This window comes from Squalius cephalus (assembly GCF_949319135.1).
Source record: "Squalius cephalus genome assembly, chromosome: 5".
NCBI classification, from domain to species: domain Eukaryota; kingdom Metazoa; phylum Chordata; class Actinopteri; order Cypriniformes; family Leuciscidae; genus Squalius; species Squalius cephalus.
Genome location: NC_137126.1, coordinates 37,353,415 through 37,371,686, shown reverse-complemented (window position 1 = coordinate 37,371,686; position 18,272 = coordinate 37,353,415). Strand labels below are relative to the sequence as shown.

The 18,272-nt window shown below is 37.6% G+C and overlaps 1 protein-coding gene across 2 annotated transcripts; it reads right to left on the bottom strand.

The window, feature by feature from the left end:
* Positions 1 to 1,270: 1,270 nt before the first annotated feature.
* Positions 1,271 to 18,042, bottom strand: tbc1d8b (TBC1 domain family member 8B). 2 transcript variants are annotated; one of them, XM_079871676.1, is made up of 21 exons: positions 17,745 to 18,016; positions 15,624 to 15,734; positions 15,325 to 15,443; positions 14,981 to 15,203; positions 13,393 to 13,633; positions 13,099 to 13,306; positions 12,457 to 12,624; positions 12,112 to 12,213; positions 11,448 to 11,598; positions 11,139 to 11,353; positions 10,253 to 10,370; positions 8,847 to 9,132; positions 8,352 to 8,478; positions 7,976 to 8,074; positions 7,318 to 7,386; positions 6,944 to 7,184; positions 6,684 to 6,749; positions 5,799 to 5,879; positions 5,397 to 5,438; positions 4,967 to 5,064; positions 1,271 to 3,668 (listed from the first exon to the last, which is right to left on the bottom strand). In XM_079871676.1, exons 1-21 carry the CDS (start codon positions 17,869 to 17,871, stop codon positions 3,063 to 3,065), a joined length of 3,498 nt encoding a protein of 1,165 aa, XP_079727802.1. In that variant the 5' UTR covers positions 17,872 to 18,016; the 3' UTR covers positions 1,271 to 3,062. The 2 variants fall into 2 exon arrangements, with proteins under 2 accessions (XP_079727802.1, XP_079727803.1); XM_079871677.1 differs by lacking the exon at positions 5,799 to 5,879 and having other exon boundaries at positions 17,745 to 18,042.
* Positions 18,043 to 18,272: the final 230 nt, after the last annotated feature.

The window sequence follows — 18,272 nt, the reverse complement described above, 5'->3', positions numbered from 1 at the left end:
ACCGATTGGCTAAATCTGTCCCATTAGGCAAGAGTAGCTCAAATTCAAGTGGCTTAAATAGTTGCAAAAAGCATTTCAGCAGATCCAAAAAGTTGAAAGTGTCACATGGGCAGTTATGGATCGTTATGTCAAGCCAGCTAGGCAGCTCACAAGGTTTTGGAGCAGGGCTAGAGAGATGTTGGTCATTTAAAGGCAGCATCATCCTGACTGAAAAGAAGCCTCAAACATGACTAATTTGAAATAGGCTACAAGTAAAAAGGTTAAATAATCACTTATGCCCACACAAAGAGTCTCATGTTAGCATGTTGCTAAGCTAATAGCTTGATACTATCACAATAAATAAACAAATATTAGTTGAAATAAAATGTATGTATTTTCAAATATATAAAAGACCGGTGAAAGATTAGATACTTTCAGTACAGAATAATAAAATGTAAATATTTTACGCAGTCTGAGGAGAGACCAAACCCACTAGATTTTGGTCTTTTGGAACATAGACACATTTTGAAATGCAGCAGAGACAGACTTTCCCTCAGAGGGAGACTACAACCTCTGCTTAAAATTGACATGAAATGCAAATTCACCCCATCTATTTTCTAAATGTATGTTTTGTATGTGAATGTTTTATCCATGCATATGTTTATTATTATAATTATTATTATTACTGACCTGACTTCATAATTACTACAGTCAGAATATCATAACTCCGAACTTCTGGTAAAAAGACAGAATTCTCTGGTGACGTATGCTGGACATCTACAATAATTTATTTAGCTTAATCCATCCACAATCGACTGCAAGTTCACATTTATTTTTGATTGCAAAGCCCACATCTCAAAATCCAATCAACAGCCGAAAAATAGAACCAAATCAGTTACACTCGGATGTACGTCACAACTTGGAAGAGAAGATCTGTCTGTAAACTGCCGTTTCATTGCAACTTGAGGATCATTGAGATCAGAGGCCGTTCTAGTCAATGTAGGGGTCATAGGACATGATGTCAAGCTGTGCCAACATGGACTTCATAAATTATGTAACATTCCTCATGTAACCTCTCAAAAGCAGCTGAAGCAGATCACAGCAGGGACCTGTCTGCATGTCTGCAGTTGGGATCGATCACTATATTGACAGCACTGTAGACGTCCTGCTTACATTGTTCTCATTTTACCAGGAGGCTTAACGTGTTCTGCCCATGAAGGGCATGTTCCTGGATCAACATCGATGTTGCTCCTAGTACAACATTAGAGATTAGAGAAAAATAGACATGGAAGATGTTTTCTTCATACATTTTATTTTATCATTAAATTTTCATTATGTGACAGTTTATGAGGCACAAACAGTTTGTAACAAAGAAAAAACTTTTAGACAAAGAAAAATCTAATCAAAATGACCACACTACTACCCCGCAGAACATGAAGTGAACATCAAATGTTCAGTATGAACAGCAAGAGAGTGACTTGGAGAAGATGTAACACTAATAATTTAACTTTCAATTCAACTCCATCTGCAAAGTCCAGAGCGGGTTTACTATGGAATTGGAGGTTTGTGTGGAAGAAAGCAAAACTAAAACAGCATTTTCCTTAGATGAACAACCAAACAAATACAAAATACGCACTATGGCTTCCTTGTCTTAGGGCGCCTTTTAGCTTTAGAAGAACATAATTACTTAATTAAACATTGAACAAAAACGTGTTTAGCTGGTATAGACCTGACATAGCTTTAAACAGAATAACCACAAAACATCAACTTCCCTTTTTGCATTCATCACAAGCTCTCAACATTTACACAAAGCTGAAAATTAAGAACAATTCTGCATATTCATTGGTCCATTTTAAGCATCATACAACATATTTTACTTACGATTGGACTCATCACTTAGTGTTTCTTACAGGTTTGATTACATGAACTCTGACAGAAAAATTACTGTGCATATAATTTACAGCGCAATAGTTGTACACATTTTTCTTGCTAAAGCATTTCCGTATGTTCTGTATGAGATTTTTTAATCTGTAAAATAATGGCAGAAAATATCCTTGTTTTATGACAAAATTTGCATTATTTGGAAACAAATCTTATAAATGGTTGCGATAAATGTTTACAAATCAATAAGAGGAATGATGAAATAGGTTTCGTTAAATGGAAGCACTTGTGATATTCGTATCCGTGAAGACCTGAATCAAAAACTAATAAGGCATAAACCACAGATTCCGGTTTGTAGACACAAACACATTCAGTGAATCAGAATTAAACAGCTATGATCTGGATTCCTAATACAGACCTTCAATGCGATGGATATAAACTGCGGACTAAACTCTGCCTCCTGATTGGCATAAGCCCATTTTTGGGATTTCCTAATCAAGCCTCTACAAAAAGAACAACAATTTCATTTCATGGAGCATTTTAGTAGGGTAAGTAATGTCAGGTGACATGTTTAATGGACTGAGATATTTTGAACGAATTCTCAAACAACATAGTTTGTCAGCAGTTCAACAGCATAGCACTTTGATTTCCCTTAGAATTATCCCACTTTTTGTGGTTTAACATGTGCTTACGTGAATTAGGTCAGACTGGGAATGAAAGCTGGAGGAATATTCTGAGGTAACTTAAATAAATAAAGGCAAAGCCTTTTCATGCCATCATCCCATCATCCAAAATCACAGGTGCCATTTATATTATCATTTAGAATATAATACCTCATTCAGTTCTCTATATTACGTCATAATACCTTCATCTACATTATATCACCTGTCCTCTATATTACATGAATAACATCTAACACTAATCATTTATTTGACATTAAATAACCTCATACCCGTTATACTTCTTTCCTAACACTATACAATCTGAATCATTTTATACCTCAATTCTTTTTTTTTTTGTCCCTTTGACCTGCATATGTGCATTTGTATTTAAATTAAACGATTTCCTCATCTTTAACAGACATAGAAGTGTTTCACAAACACTGACCTGTAGAGGTTGCACAGAGTAAGAGAAAGAGAGGAGGAGGAAGGGCTTATGGCTTTTAGGGCAGTGTTTTGCTGTGATTGCTCTGAAATAGTGTTTTAGTGTGCGTCTTTAAGCTGGTTTTTACGTGCGTGTGCGATCAGAGCGTTTGTGTCAATAGCCCGTTCGAAGAAGCGAACGACAGACGGTTCATTCAGGAGAGATGCGAGAATCTGCTCGAAGGAGAAACTCCAGTCCCCATCTCTGACCGTGGAGGGTGAGCTGGGTATGTCTGTTGGTGTGTCCAACGCAGGGCTGCTGGTTCCGGTGGGACTGCTGGTGGGCGTAGAAGGGCGCGAAGTTGAGTTTGGGGTAATGTCAGAGCGGGACGGGACGGTTTCATGTTGACTGACCGGAGACTCATTGTGGTCCTGGGTGCCTTCACCCTCAGCGAGGGTCTCAGCCTCAGGGCTGGTCGGTAATGTTGGGGAGGTCTCTGTCTGAGCCGTGCTGGTGGGTAATGTTGGGGAGGTCTCTGTCTGAGCCGTGCTGGTGGGTGTATTTTGGGGTGTTTTTTGCGGGCTGCTCTGCTGTAGCTTCCGCCCCACCTCCTCCATGCGCAACAGAAGACTGGTCACTCGCGCCACGGCGCGGTACAGACTCTCCTCCTCCTCATCACCGTGGAACACACCATACAGAGTCTTCGTCAAACGAATAAACTGCACCTGGAACAAACACAGTCTATTTAATTGATTTGAACTGCATTTACATGGCTTCACATTAACCACAACAAATATGTTCAGCAATGGGCAACATTCCTATTACACTTCAATAAGATAAGTTTAAACTTAAGTTTGAGGGCAAGAACAAGTTGTGCGTTCAGGACAAAGAACAGCGAGACTCACAGACTATGCCAGAGAACAGGAATAGAACAGCACTGAACAATGTTAGTCAGAAGAGAATGGACACTGTTGACACAATTGTCAAAACACCTCAATGTATTTGTGGAATCAAGGACTAAGCAAACCAGGTGCTGTACTCAAATAAGCATGAGAAACCGTCTTGATGTCCCAAATTCATTTCAGAGATGATATAATCATATTCCAATAAAAAAAAAATATATATATATAATCCTATTTTAATAGTACACTTACAGTATTTGTGTAACACTACATTCATTTTATAGTTTTTAATATATATTATTATTATTTACATACACTGCCTTTTCAAAAAAAATTTTTTTAATTAATACATTTATTCTACAAGGAAAAAGGAAAAGTAAAGAATACAAAAAAAATGTTCTCATCATACTTTCTAAATATATTTATAAAAAATGTATCCCAGTTTCCACAAATATATTAAGCAGCACAATATTTTCAACAATGATAACAATAAGAAATGTTTCTTAAACACTAAATCAGCATATCAGAATGATTCCTGAAGGATCATGTGACACTGAAGACTGGAGTAATGACGCCATCACAGGAATAAATTACATTTATTTTTTATAGAATAAAAGCTATTTTAAATGGTAATCATATTTCCACAATATTACTGATTTACTGTATTTGATCAAATAAATGCAGATTTGCTTGCACATATATATACACACACACACACAAATAAAATAAAATCTTGAACCAAATAAAACAATTCAATAAAATGAATCTGACTACCCAAACTTCCCAACACTATATATGAGAAAGAGGGAACTTTATGAGAGAATATTTGATTAATGCCTTCGCTCAGCTTTCAGACGATGTGCACAAACAATGTTAAAACAACAAGGTAAACACTGGACAGTTAATAGCGATGCTACGTTTGGTTAATGTACACAGATCAGCAGTGCATAAAGTGGAAAATCTCAGCATCACACAGAAAAAGTTAACAGATAATGTTCAGTCATTATTAAATGGCTGGATAATGCCATTTAATACCATTGACTTTTTCCTTTTTCCTGCACAAAGACATTGCAGATTTATGTACCCATTCAATTCAAAATGTTTCATTTTTGTGTGTGTACCTGATTAATTCTGGGCAGATCTTTAATATTTTCATCTCTCCGCTGCAAGTCTTCCTGCCACTGTTTCAGATATTCTTGCAGATCTACTTTAGCACGACCTGAAGGGCAAAATACATCCATTTTTATACAGTTTCCTGGAATACTCGATTCTGATTGGTTGATCGCAGCATTCTGTGGTAAAATATTTTTGTATAGTATACTCATTTGACGTTTCTGTCTGCCAACCAATCTCTTTCCTTTCACATAATACAATAATTTCAACTCATATCAATATCTTCTGCCCATCCATTTATTTGGTAAGTAGTCAAGTAAAAATGCAGCCATTTGTTTTTTGCACAGTGACCCTGACCACCCTGTTATGGTTTATTTTGTGATATTGTTTGATATGATGGTGGAGAACATGATTATAGGACAGGGATGAATACTCCACCTCTCTCTGGACATTTTCTGATCACTCCATCCTCTGCAGAGTCTACAAGGAAAAGAGGAGAAATTGTACAGCCACAAAACAGCGACACTCACACATTAATGAACAGATATACATGCATACATATAGACATATTTTATAAGCTTTTTTTTAGGGTGGGCAGGGATTTAAGCTTCTGCTTCTTGATAAAAGAACAAAATTTAGTGTGTTTTCTAGAAATTAAACTTTTTTGATGTTAGCTGATTAGTTCCTCTTAAGCACAAATAAAAAATACTACACACAACACACAAACATGAAAATAACACATAAGCACACAAAATATATCACGAACATTATAACACACCCAGAAGAAAGAAGAAAGAGTAAAAAGAAAGGCATGAGCCACAGAAAGGAGTGAAAGCTGACCAGAAAGACGAGTGGAGAAAGAGTGATCTTCAGCTGGAGGAAAAAATCTAGACGACGGTAAAATCTTACACTCCTGGGTCCCTGAAGAAACACAAAATATGAATATATGCAGAAACACACATTCTTCTATATTTTTTTTGCACTGGTAAAAAAAATGCCATGACCTGTTGTAAGTTATGGACAAATCTGCACTTATCAAAATGGCCTATTTTTTTTTTTTTTTAAAGGCGCCCAATTACATCAAGATTGATGGGGATTTAGATAAAGTGGTGTTATCTTCGTTGTTACAAAACCAGGCGAGTAATCCGAAGGTTATTGGCTCATATTACACAGGTCCCATATCACTATTATGGCCTTCTTACACTAGAAGAACTGTTGCCATTGCTGTTTAAGTTCCTTTGGATGAGAAAGTGTCCAATAACTAACTAACTAACTAAATGTTTACAAATAAAGAGAATAATGAGGGGATGTAGAGAGGTTAGATATATAGATTATACAGGATTACAGAGGGGTCAGATACTGTATATAGATTAAACAGGGTTATAGAGGGGTTAGATGACAAATAGATTATATATCTGACCCAACTATTACCCTGTATAGATTATAAAAGGTTATTGAGGGGTAAGACTTCTAGATTGTACAGGGTTATAAAGGGGCAAGACATACAGATTATACAGGGTTATACATGGGTCAGATATATAGATAATTAAGGGTTACTGAGGTATAAGATATAGAAATTGCATAAGTTCGTAAAGGGAACAGATATACAGAGATGAATCAATAAAATTATACAAATCATTGCACAATCATATACATACATAACCATATCATTATGTTCACACTAAACATTATAGCACAGTGGCAGAGATGAGAGAATTAATTTACCTGGTTGAAGGTGTAGTTTGAAGAGAAGTTTTAGTTTTTCAGTGAATGATCGGTTGTATAAGATATCTGCAACACACACACACACACACACACACACACACACACACACACACACACACACACACACACACACACACACACACACACACACACACACACACACACACACACACACACACTTGAATGAATCTGACAGATTGGAAAGCAAGCTGCTATGTACTGAGGTGAAAGGTCAAAGGGCAGAATTAGGCTCCTCTTACCCAGACCGCATATGAATTCTTTAAAGGTCACAAGTCCATCTCCATTCTCGTCCAGAATATGAAAGGCTGATCTTGCCAGCGAGCATGCGTGTGTATGTGTGGTCCATGGCAGCAGGAGGTTAAACAGGCTACTAAACTGGGACTGATCCAGCTGATACTGGTCCAGATATGGAAGGCTTGGGTCATGGTTCTGCAGGGCAGGACTACACACTGACCAGTAACAGCTCACAAAGTGCTGCCTCTGCAACACACAGACATAGACACTAAATATCCATATGCCCACACTCACACATACTCAACAAAAGACACACAAGCACACACAGTTCATGTGGCAGCGGCCGTATTTTGAGGCCTTTATGTACTGAAAAACTCACCTTAAAAAGCAAGTAGAGCTCGTCCAGCTGAGCAGCACTGAACTTCACACCTTGAGCAACAACACGCAACTGCAAAGAAAAAATAACGGACTATTAAACAATTTACCAGGGACAATAAACTTTACTGCCACTGTATGCAAACAATGTGTTAAGAAGAAAGTATGCAGATTACACCACATTCCAAAGTCCAAAAATACAATACAGCAATACTGAGAACTATCATTACAATTTAAAATAATTGTTTTCTATTTTTATATATCTTAAAATGTAATTTATTCCTGTCATGTCAAAGCTGATTTGTCAGGAGCCATTACTCCAGTCTTCAGTGTCACATGATACCTCACAAATCACAGAACACAAATCAAAGAACAGAAAGAGCACTTATTTGAAACACAAATCTTTTTTAACATTATAAATGCATTCACTGTCTCTTTTGATCAATTGAATGCATCCTTGCTAAATAGATTCATCAAATCTTACTGATCAAAATCTAATTTGCCATGAATTAAATTAATGAATGTAGTTTTATAATGCATTTTTGTTTCTTTATTTGTATATATTTTATATATCACTATATAAAGATTTATATATTATATTATATTATATTATATTATCTAAGGACTGTAAAGGAATAAGGTTCACACACATTTGTACTTACTACATTTTGTTTTGTTGTGTCCTCTAATGTCTGAATGACACAAAGCTTGTTCTTCTTCCGCATGTTTTCCACTTCCTCTGTTCGAATGTCTCCATATTTCTGAAACAAAGACGCCTCATAATTATGTCTGTTTCAGGCCTGTCAGAGGGGGGTTTCCGTCATTCAGTCAACACAAAATTTACACAAAACTATAAAATCTGTCAACCTGAGTACAGGTGTTAATTGTCAAAAGTGTTAACAAAGACATTACATTTAATCATTTAGCAGACGCTTTTATCCAAAGTGACTTACAAATGAGACATCCCTAACATGTTTTTTTTCTTTGTACAGACAGATTTTAATGTTCACTACAGTGTATTAAAGTGTGCAGATTTACCTCGTATGCCTCTTTGATGAGATCACAGATGTCAACCTTTTGTATTGATTTGTCGTTGGTTGTTGCAGATGCCTGCTGCACGGTAGCTGGTAGAGGACTGTCTTTATTTGTGACATTGTCAAAAAACCTGAAGGATAAGATCAAATATGAAGACAGATCGAGTTTGTAAATATAAAAATCCACTGCAAAAACCAAAGATACTCTTTACAATTAAACAGCAGCTTGTCATCCAAAGACACTCTGTAGGTTCGGTCATCCTGATCTTGGCTGAATGAATTACCGGTACACAGCATGGACTAAAGATCCATGTAGAAGTAGTGGTGGTAATAATAAACATACATGCAAATTGATTGACAGTGGTCAACCTCTACTATAAAATGCTCACCTCTTATGTTGCTCATAAGAGGCAGACAGGCCACACAAATAAAAGGAACTGATAGAAGAAACAATTCAGCTTGCTACTCACATGCTTGGCTATTATAAAATGACAATCACCTGTTGAGGACCGTGACAGCTTCTGCGTCGTCATGGCAACAAAGCAGATTGTCCATATTGTAGTCGAGCACAGCAAGGCCAAGCTGCAGAATGGCTTTGATTCCATCATAAAAGAAGCAATCGACAACATTCACAGCACTCTCAATTGGCAGTACACTGATAAAGAGAGTTAGGAACCATGACAACGACACTGACGAGAAGAACGACAGGTCTGTCATGTGTTCGGTCAGCTGGGTTAGATGCTCACGGATCAATTCCTCGAACACGGCTTGGTCCACCAAGGCACCTGGAAAACATACACACGGAGACTTGAATAATACTGTAAGCAGGGCCGTAGCTAGAGAATTCGGGACCCCCTGAAAAAATATTGAGGTGGGCCCCCACCACCCTCCACCAATATCATATACTGTACTATAGATGAGCATGAAGGCCCACATATAACAGAAGATGGTGATGTTGTTGTAAAACCTTTATTTTAAAAGTTAAATGTTTATATAAAAACTAACAAAAAGCAAGAAATTGTTAAATAATAATAAAACATAATAATAAAAAGTAACGGCAAATAATAATTGCCCCCCCCCCCCCCGTTATAATTCATAAATCAAAAAGTAAACATTTAGAAATTGACAAGAATGCAGTCAATATATTATTAAATAAAGCTAATACATTTAATCATCCAAGTGCAGTGTGTTGTATTCGTGCTTTCTTGTACCCAGCGAAATAATACAACCTGTCTTCAATCGACTGGGATACAACAACTCTCCTGGCCTCCCTCTCATTCTTCTCATGACGTTTCTGGTACCCTGATTTATGTTTTCTTTTCCCCGACTTTTTCCAGTCAGTCAATCCCCTGCTCTTCCACCAAGTTCATCGTTAACTTTACGCAGATGCCGCCTCAACTCTGATTGGTTCTGTTCACGAGCTGGGGTGAGACTTGCAATTTTATTGGGTCCATCTGATGTTTGTCACGGACTGAATAATTATTAAATACTTATTATACTTAAATACTTAAATACTAGATCGGACTAAACCATTTTTAGGGAGGTAAGAGAAGTAGATATTTGGAAAAAATATTAAACCAAATTGCATGTTTTTGTGGTTTTCATTTAAATCTCAGGCATACAACTAATATAAATATTAGAATTATTCATACAACAGGGGCTGATATATTATAATTGCTGGATTTAATTGTCACCACCTTTCACCCCACTAGCGACGGCCCTGACTGTAAGCAAAAATAAACATTTGATAATTGTAGAGCACATCTCAACAAAGCTCAGTAATAATAATTCACTTCAGTTGTGAGGGCAAGTAATTACGACACCTTTGGCAACCTGCAAATTTATTAAGATGATTCAATGACATTCTGGGTATGAGATGTGTATAACCAGCTCTCACACACATACCAATAATTCTGCGATTGAAGTAGTCTGGGAGCATTCGTTCACACACAGCAACCAGCAGCCAGAAGGCCTCTTCCTCTTTAGCATACAGCAACAACACCGACGTCAGGATATTCATCGCCTGGACAGAACGACATATAAACATTGAGTGAGAATATATACATCTTCTAAAGCTAAATGATGTTATAATATTTTAATAATCTGACTTCTTACAAATAAACAAAGTAGTCACAATATCTTTCAAATGCATAGACTTCACTTTGCATATTTCCCATGATTATACTTTGCATAGACAAAGTGTTGGATTAACAAAACATTTATATTCCATGTCATTCCTGTTCTGCACACAAAAATGTTTATATGAGGCTCCATAGTTCATGTTATGTTCTTTATTACCATAGATTTAGCTGTTTCTCATTTTTCTCTTGTTTTGTTAAATATCTGATTTAATATCAAATATTGGTGCAATAAAAAAATCTTTTTGTGCTAATGTTTATGTGCATGGTAATGAATAATTGTGTGTGTTATAGTCTGGGAGACAATGCTCTATTGCTGTGCAAAAGCAGGATGTTGCGCACAGACATACACCATCATAAGGTCTGCTCCCCTTTGAAGCTACAACCGGTCACTTAAACACGACACGAACATCTAACTGACATTTAACATTTGCTAAGTGAATATTTAAAAAAAAATTCTATGCCATGAAAACACTAGACCTGTATGACTCTCTGAGATTGTGCAGTCAATCAATCAGAGTGCAACTTGATGGCTTTGAGAAAGCTTTTAAAAAAGATTTGTGCACAAGAAGCATCAGATGTCCTGTGAACTGTACCATCTGATGCTGAGACCATGTGTGAAGACTAAATGAAAGAGTCATGTGTGCGTATACCTGGCAGTAGCCGATTTTGGGGTTGCGGTGAGCATAGGCAGTCAGGACGCGGCGAAGGGCCGAAATTCCTGTGTCACTCTGGAATGCTGGGTGTTCTGGGAGAGAGCGGTGCAAATCTCTCTCAATCTCATCACATGCGAGTGAGCTGCTGCCCATGCACTCCTCCAGCAGGCGCCCGTAGTACCCAGGGTGAGAGGTCATGTCATGCACTGCACCTATAACACAAGCAAAAATACATGTCCAAACTGCAGCACACACCTACAGTGCATACACACACACACACACACACACACACACACACACACACACCTGAGAAGAGCATCCACAGTTCTCCTCTGAGAGTCTCTGGAACTCCTCGCACAATGAGATCACGTGTTTTTTTGGTGCAAAACATTCCGGTTCCACGGCCATATTCAGCAAAGTGGATCTGCCACGACTGCTCCTTCATTCGCTCCTTCAGCTGTCAACAGTGGGATCAAAAGTTTGGGTCTGTAAGATTTTTTAAGGATTTTAAAAAAGAAGTTTTTATGCTCATAAAGGATGCATTTATTTAATCAAAAAATAGACTGTTTTCTTTTTTAATAAAAATGTTCTTGTGATGCCAAAGCTGAATAATTGCTCCAATTTTCAGTGTCACATGATCCGTCAGAAGTCTTTCTAATATGCTGATTTGTTGCTCAAGAAACATTTCCAATTATCATCAATGTTAAAAACAGTTGTTGCTTAACATTTTTGTGGAATCTATGATACATGTTTTCAGAATTCCCTAATTCGTCTATACTGTAAATAAAACGTCTTTACTGTCACTGTTGATCAATTTAATGTGTCCTCACTGAGTAAATATATTCCATTCTTTCAAAACAAAAATAAAATCTAATCCCAAGCCTTTGAATGTTAGTGCATACCGCCTGCTTTGATTCCATAAATCCTTCTTTACTTAACTAACGTTACACCAATATTGCAATAAGGTTACCATTTTGGGGTCAAGGTTTTCCGCATCGTGTGGATGAAATACGTTCATGAGAGCTTCCGTGCTGACGGCTTGACTTTGCCCCACCATCACACCCTCCTCATCCTCGGAGAGAAAGACACACACATACAGATTAGTGTCCAATAAGAATCCTCTGGGATTTGTACAGTTTTTTTTTCTTCTTCTTTACAAAATCATGCCATGAAATATGGGATATTTTTAATTGGAGACTGCCTGTGACATTTTTAATTGCTATGGAATATATATAATAATGGTATTATCATGGTAAGATATGGTAAGGTAACACATAATTTCTTTATATAAGTGACTGTAGTGTAGAGGAATTACCGGATTACTGATACAATGCTGGGGGCTTCCTGCTGTGCCACACTTTCTGCGGATGGTGGCAGCAAGTCGCTCAAAATCCCGAACCTCAGAAAAACGCAAAGCTCTCTTGCCACGCAGACACACAGTCAGGGCACGACTACTGCGGTCTGGCAGCTCCACACTAAACACCTGCAGGCATACATTAATGCCATAAACACACAGAAATAAGCAAACACACTGATTACAAAACAAAACTTAGGAATTATGACTTTTTCAAAACTCCCCAGCCACAAAATATACTTGAACATCATTTCTATTGAAACTTATGTCATGTATATAAATAAATATATTTGTAATTACATATTTGTAATGTTAAAGTTGTAATTTAGTACATATAAAGTATAACTTTAAGTGTAATATATTATAACACACTACATAAATTCTAATCAAGTACTTCAAGTTATGTTAGTCAACATATCAAAATAAGTGTACTTCTCTAAAAGAAAATCAAAGTTAAACTTTTAACTTTAAACTTTTTTTTTTATATACTTTTAAGATTTGAAGTACATTACAAGTGCACATTCAACACAATTAAGCATACTTCTTTTTCTTCACAATGACAGATTTCTTATCAGTTTGCAGAAAAATTAGCAGCTTACGCACCTCCCATAGAGGTATAATGAGATGGCACTGAGACCCATCCTGGCTTGCAAAGCACAGATAGTTCTCAGAGACACAGATTTTCCCAAGCGCATTCACGTGGCTGAATGGAACCCAGAGGAAACTCTCATACACTTCACAAAGGTTTTCCTCCTGTGGCAACCGGAAAAAAGCTCGGAATGACTGATTCCGTGCATGTATTTCCAGAGCCCTGAGAAGATTACAGTAGAGTCATACATTGTTCAGTAAAAAAAACAAAAAACAAAGGTAAAATTCAGAGGAATAAAACTTATGCACCTTTGCGTGATGTGAAGGGGGTTGGCAAGTGGATGTTCAGCATTAAATGTTTCTTTATCGAAGAACCGCACAATGGCGTAGTCGGCCAGCTGCTGCATGATCAGATACGTCTGCTGGAGTCTCAGGAGCATCGAAAAGAAATGATCCTCTCCACGCACACGCACACGGATGCTTTCTGTCAACATCACGCTTGACGTACGTTCCAGACGGCTCACTTCATCCCAGGGATACACACGTTTCACTAAGCAAAGAAATGCACAAACCATGAATAATATAAGATTTTGACTGATGCCAACTGTAAAAGGAGGAAACCACAATATATGAAGTGCTTAATAGAGTAATATGTGACATATCTTGTCGTAAAATCCTCAGGAGAAAGAAAGTCATACAGGTTTGGAACGACATAAGGATGAGTACATGATGACAGAATTGCGTGAACTAACCCTTTAGGACTTTGCTATGTAAATGTCCTCAATTATGATTGGTTAACCTCTTTGCATGTGGAAAAATTGCCATTTCCAAGTTGCTAAATTGCTATGTAAACTTAGGTATAATAATGTAACTTAGTTACATGTTAATACAAGGGTTCAGGGGGCCACAAGATGCTGAAAATAACAACCAATCATATTATTTGAGAAACAACATCTCTTGATGTCAAATGCATAATATATTTCTCACACGTATAAATACACAGGTCTTCATATGTGAAAATACATTGCTGCTATTATATTTTAAGAAGTGGCTCCCTGGAAAAAGGATCATGTCATGCCCTGTTTACACCTGGTATTAAGAAATGCGTTTTGGTGGATCGGATCACAAGTAGACCAGGAAGACACATTACTGTTTACACCTGGTGCTTAATCTTTCTCTTTTGTCCACTTTTAACCACTTCTGTCATGATTTCTTCAAGGGGATGGTTTATGGGTGGGTGAATGTATGTGCTTTTTTAGATCTTTTACTCTAATGGACATAATAAGCTTGCACAATTTACATATGAACGCAAAAGGAGACGACGGAAAACATACGGAGAGCAGCAGCTTTGGTTTCTGCTCTGACAGCGGTAAGACCACGCCGAACTCTGTGAGTGTGTGTTAGAAATCAGCAATAGTGAGAGAACGTTGTGCTTGGTACGATTTCGTCTTCAAACCAAACTTGGGTCTTCAGCTGACAGTTTAAATCCGGTCTGGCTAGTGCACTTGCCATAATTAGGTCAGTAGGCGGAAAGTAGGCGGCCTTTTGTGGCTGTTCGAACACATTCGACCACATGAAGTGTCCACAAAGCAATCTGGTTGAATGCGTTTTTGACTACCTCTGGAAGTGGTTGAAAGTGGACAAGCCCAAAACGCTTTAGTAAACGTGTAAAACCCCATTTACACCTGTATTTAGCATCATCCACTTATGATCCAATCAACCAAAATGCATCTTAATACCAGGTGTAAACAGGGCCATAATATATGTGGGGCTTTAGCACAAACAGATTTAAAAACCACTTGTATACACACGCAATGTTTTAACATCGTACCCCCATAAAATGGTACTGTAATAGAGCTTGTGGCATTATGTGTAAGCAGGCCAGCATGTTTCTTACCCTCATTTCCCAGCATATAGGAGTAGAAACACAGGAAGTTGGTGCTGAGGTAGATCCAGCCCTGGTTTGGCACTCGTCCTCTCCAGTAGCTGCAAGAGAAATATGTCACGAGCTTCTCTTTCTGAGGCAAAACAAACAGACGTTCAAAGCGCAGCACTGCCTCCCGGAAGCGTTCGGGATCTTCCTCGTCATCTGCGGATGTGCCCTCCTCTGCTATCAGACCCTACACAAACAACATACCACCACTAAGGTCAACACAAGAGCAAATGCTGGGACTAATATCTAAAATACCACAAAACACAAAAACAGGGGGAAAAACATTCAAAGGTATATAACCCTCTCACCCTTATCTTTCCCTGGACAAAACTGGTGATGTCTTCACCGGAGTCAAACACAGAGAGAGTTCTAATGATGTTCTGCTGAAGCCAGTCCCAGTGCTGTGAGATCTCCTCTAAAGATGCTCCTGTACACACACACACACACACACACACACACACACACACACACACACACACACACACACACACACACACACACACACACACACACACACACACACACACACACACACACACACACATTATATCAGGATCTGAATGAGCCCTCACATACACATTAACACTGTGTGTAGCATCTCTCTCACCACAGGCAATGATCCAGTACACCTGAGAGTCAGGCGTCTGGTGTAAAATGCGAAACGGGGCAACTTTGGCTGTAGAGTCAAAAACTGTGTCCAAAGTTCCAACCAGCAGGCCTAAAACAATGATGTAAAACAACAAACATAACATTATAAAAACATCTCCCTGAGCCAAAAATGTGGCTACATTTCTTAAAACCTGCAGTCTGAATTGCAACTGAATGTGGTCAATTTTTCCATTTCAAATAACTGCTGTTCTTTTGAACCTTCTATTAATCGAACAAGCCACAAAAATATTAAGCAGCTGTTTAAAACAATCATAAAAAGAAATGTTTCTTGAGTACCAAGTCAGCATAATAAGGCCCATTCATACCATGACACGCCCACAAAAGATAACTATAAAAATAATTATATTAGCATCCACACCCACGGATAATATTGTTGTATTTATTATAAGCACATGCTGCAGGTTTGTCATCTGCCGCTTTAAATACTAGTGCACATTAAAGCAGGACGGATTCTCATTGGTTGTCAATGTTTTTATCATTCATCAGCTGGAAAAAGTTTTTTGTGAAAGTGATTCCAATAATATATTTTATATTTAGAATTTATTTAAAAGCTATCTTTATATAGCTATAATGAATATACTCTATTATATAGCTATAATGAAACTATATCGTTATCATTATAGCTATAGAATGATTTCTGAATGATCATGTGACACTTAATGACTAATGAAAATTCAGCTTTGCCATCACAGGAATAAATTACATTTTAAATATATATTCACATAAAGATATATAAAATATACAGCATAATATGAGGTTTAAATAGCACTAACTTTTTGCAACAAAAATTCTGCTTTGCCATCACAGGAATAAATTACATTTTAAAATATATTAAAATAGAGATATATAAAATGTATAGAATAATATGAGTTTTGAATAGATTTACTTCTTGCAATGTCTCTACCGGGGATGTTAGCAGGGACAAATTATAATGATAGTCACTGCAAATATGTCTTCTCTGCACTGCTTATACACACTGCTTCAGAAAGAAGCTGCTGTATTATGGCTCTTAGTCATGAAGCAAAGGTTTCCATGGTGATGAACTCCAAAAGGGGGAAAAGTCACTAATAATTAGAGTAAAACCTACAATCAGCTCACCAACCATTCTGGCCATATGTTCCTCTGTACTGGAGGAGACTGTACTGGTCCATGACAGTATGACTTTTATTGTTAATTATTTGTTTGTTTGTTAATAATATGAAACAGTTTTTTTTAGCACCACTTCCAATGGCATAGCTGTGGTCCTGCTTGCATCTATCTTCTTTTATTTGTACATACTCTTGTTCAATTTGAAATGGTGGATCAATTATAAAAATAAAAAATAAAAAACTTTGAATTATTAGTAGTAATTTTAGTAAGATTAGATATATACTGATATCACTAGAGCTTCCATGTGAGTGAACATAATTTCTCAAAACTTAAAAAACTGTTCAGTTGTTTATGTGTAAAACCGTTTTTATGTTAGCAAAAAAATAAATAATGAGTGCACCTTTAAAATAAACAATGTAAACTGGCTTAAAATGCCACAAAACTTGCATATCACTGGCCTTCTTTCAGATGGACAACCTCAGTAAACAGTAAACACGCTGAATCCACCTGAAACCTAAATAACCTGACGTCACAGCATGACGCAACAACTGCTGTCAAAGATGAGATGAAGTCAGATCTACATCTACCTAAATATTCTCCGTATGAAAACCGTTTAGGTTTCAGCTTCTAAACATATAATGTCTGGAGGAATGTTGCATTTTTAAGTACCTTTACGCACACGGTCAGTTTACCGCAGTGGTGACGTCAGCAGCACTCAAAAGAGCACATCATCAGACCACTGATTGCGAAACTTACAAAAAACAAAAAATATACCTTAACCCTTGACCTGTTGCAAAATGACTTTTGGTTAAAACAAAATCAATAGTTTGGGAAACCATTTGAGGTGTATAATTTAAGGTGTAACACCGAAAAAGACGTCACACTTGGATACTTATTTAGCACAATTATTAAAGCATTACAGCCTTTCATGTTGAGAGCTTGCACGCGGACATCAGCGCGTTCGCGGTACCTGTCAATCCTCCGCTGTCCTCTCCGGATCCGCGTCTGCGCTGCAGCACGAAGTAATCGTTGGATTTCTCCGTCACCCATAATTTCAGCGCGTTTTTAAGAAGCACCTCTTCGGGTTTGAGCCACATGCTGGAATTCGTTTTCAGAAATACGCGTCCTCTTGCATGACACTCGGATCATCTCAAGCGCATACACCCATAGATTTGCGTGTTTGCTCTTGGACCGCTTTTCCCACGTCGACAGAAACTGAGCCAAAGACAGCGACACCGGCGCCAGTGGGATTGTAGTCTTCCACATCTGCCCCGCTGAGCAGAGGAGAGCGCTACCCTGAAAACTATCGACTACATTTCCCACAATCCCCGCTCAACCTCATGACTTTGTTTCAAATTATTTAAAGGGACAGCAACATTTGTTTACCAGGAGTTGTCACGATAGCGTTCTTACCTGGAACTCGTTTCTACCACGCAGAAGTGTTTCAGGACTAGGGGTGGGAATTGGAACGTATAATGATTCCGGTTTTCCCAATAAC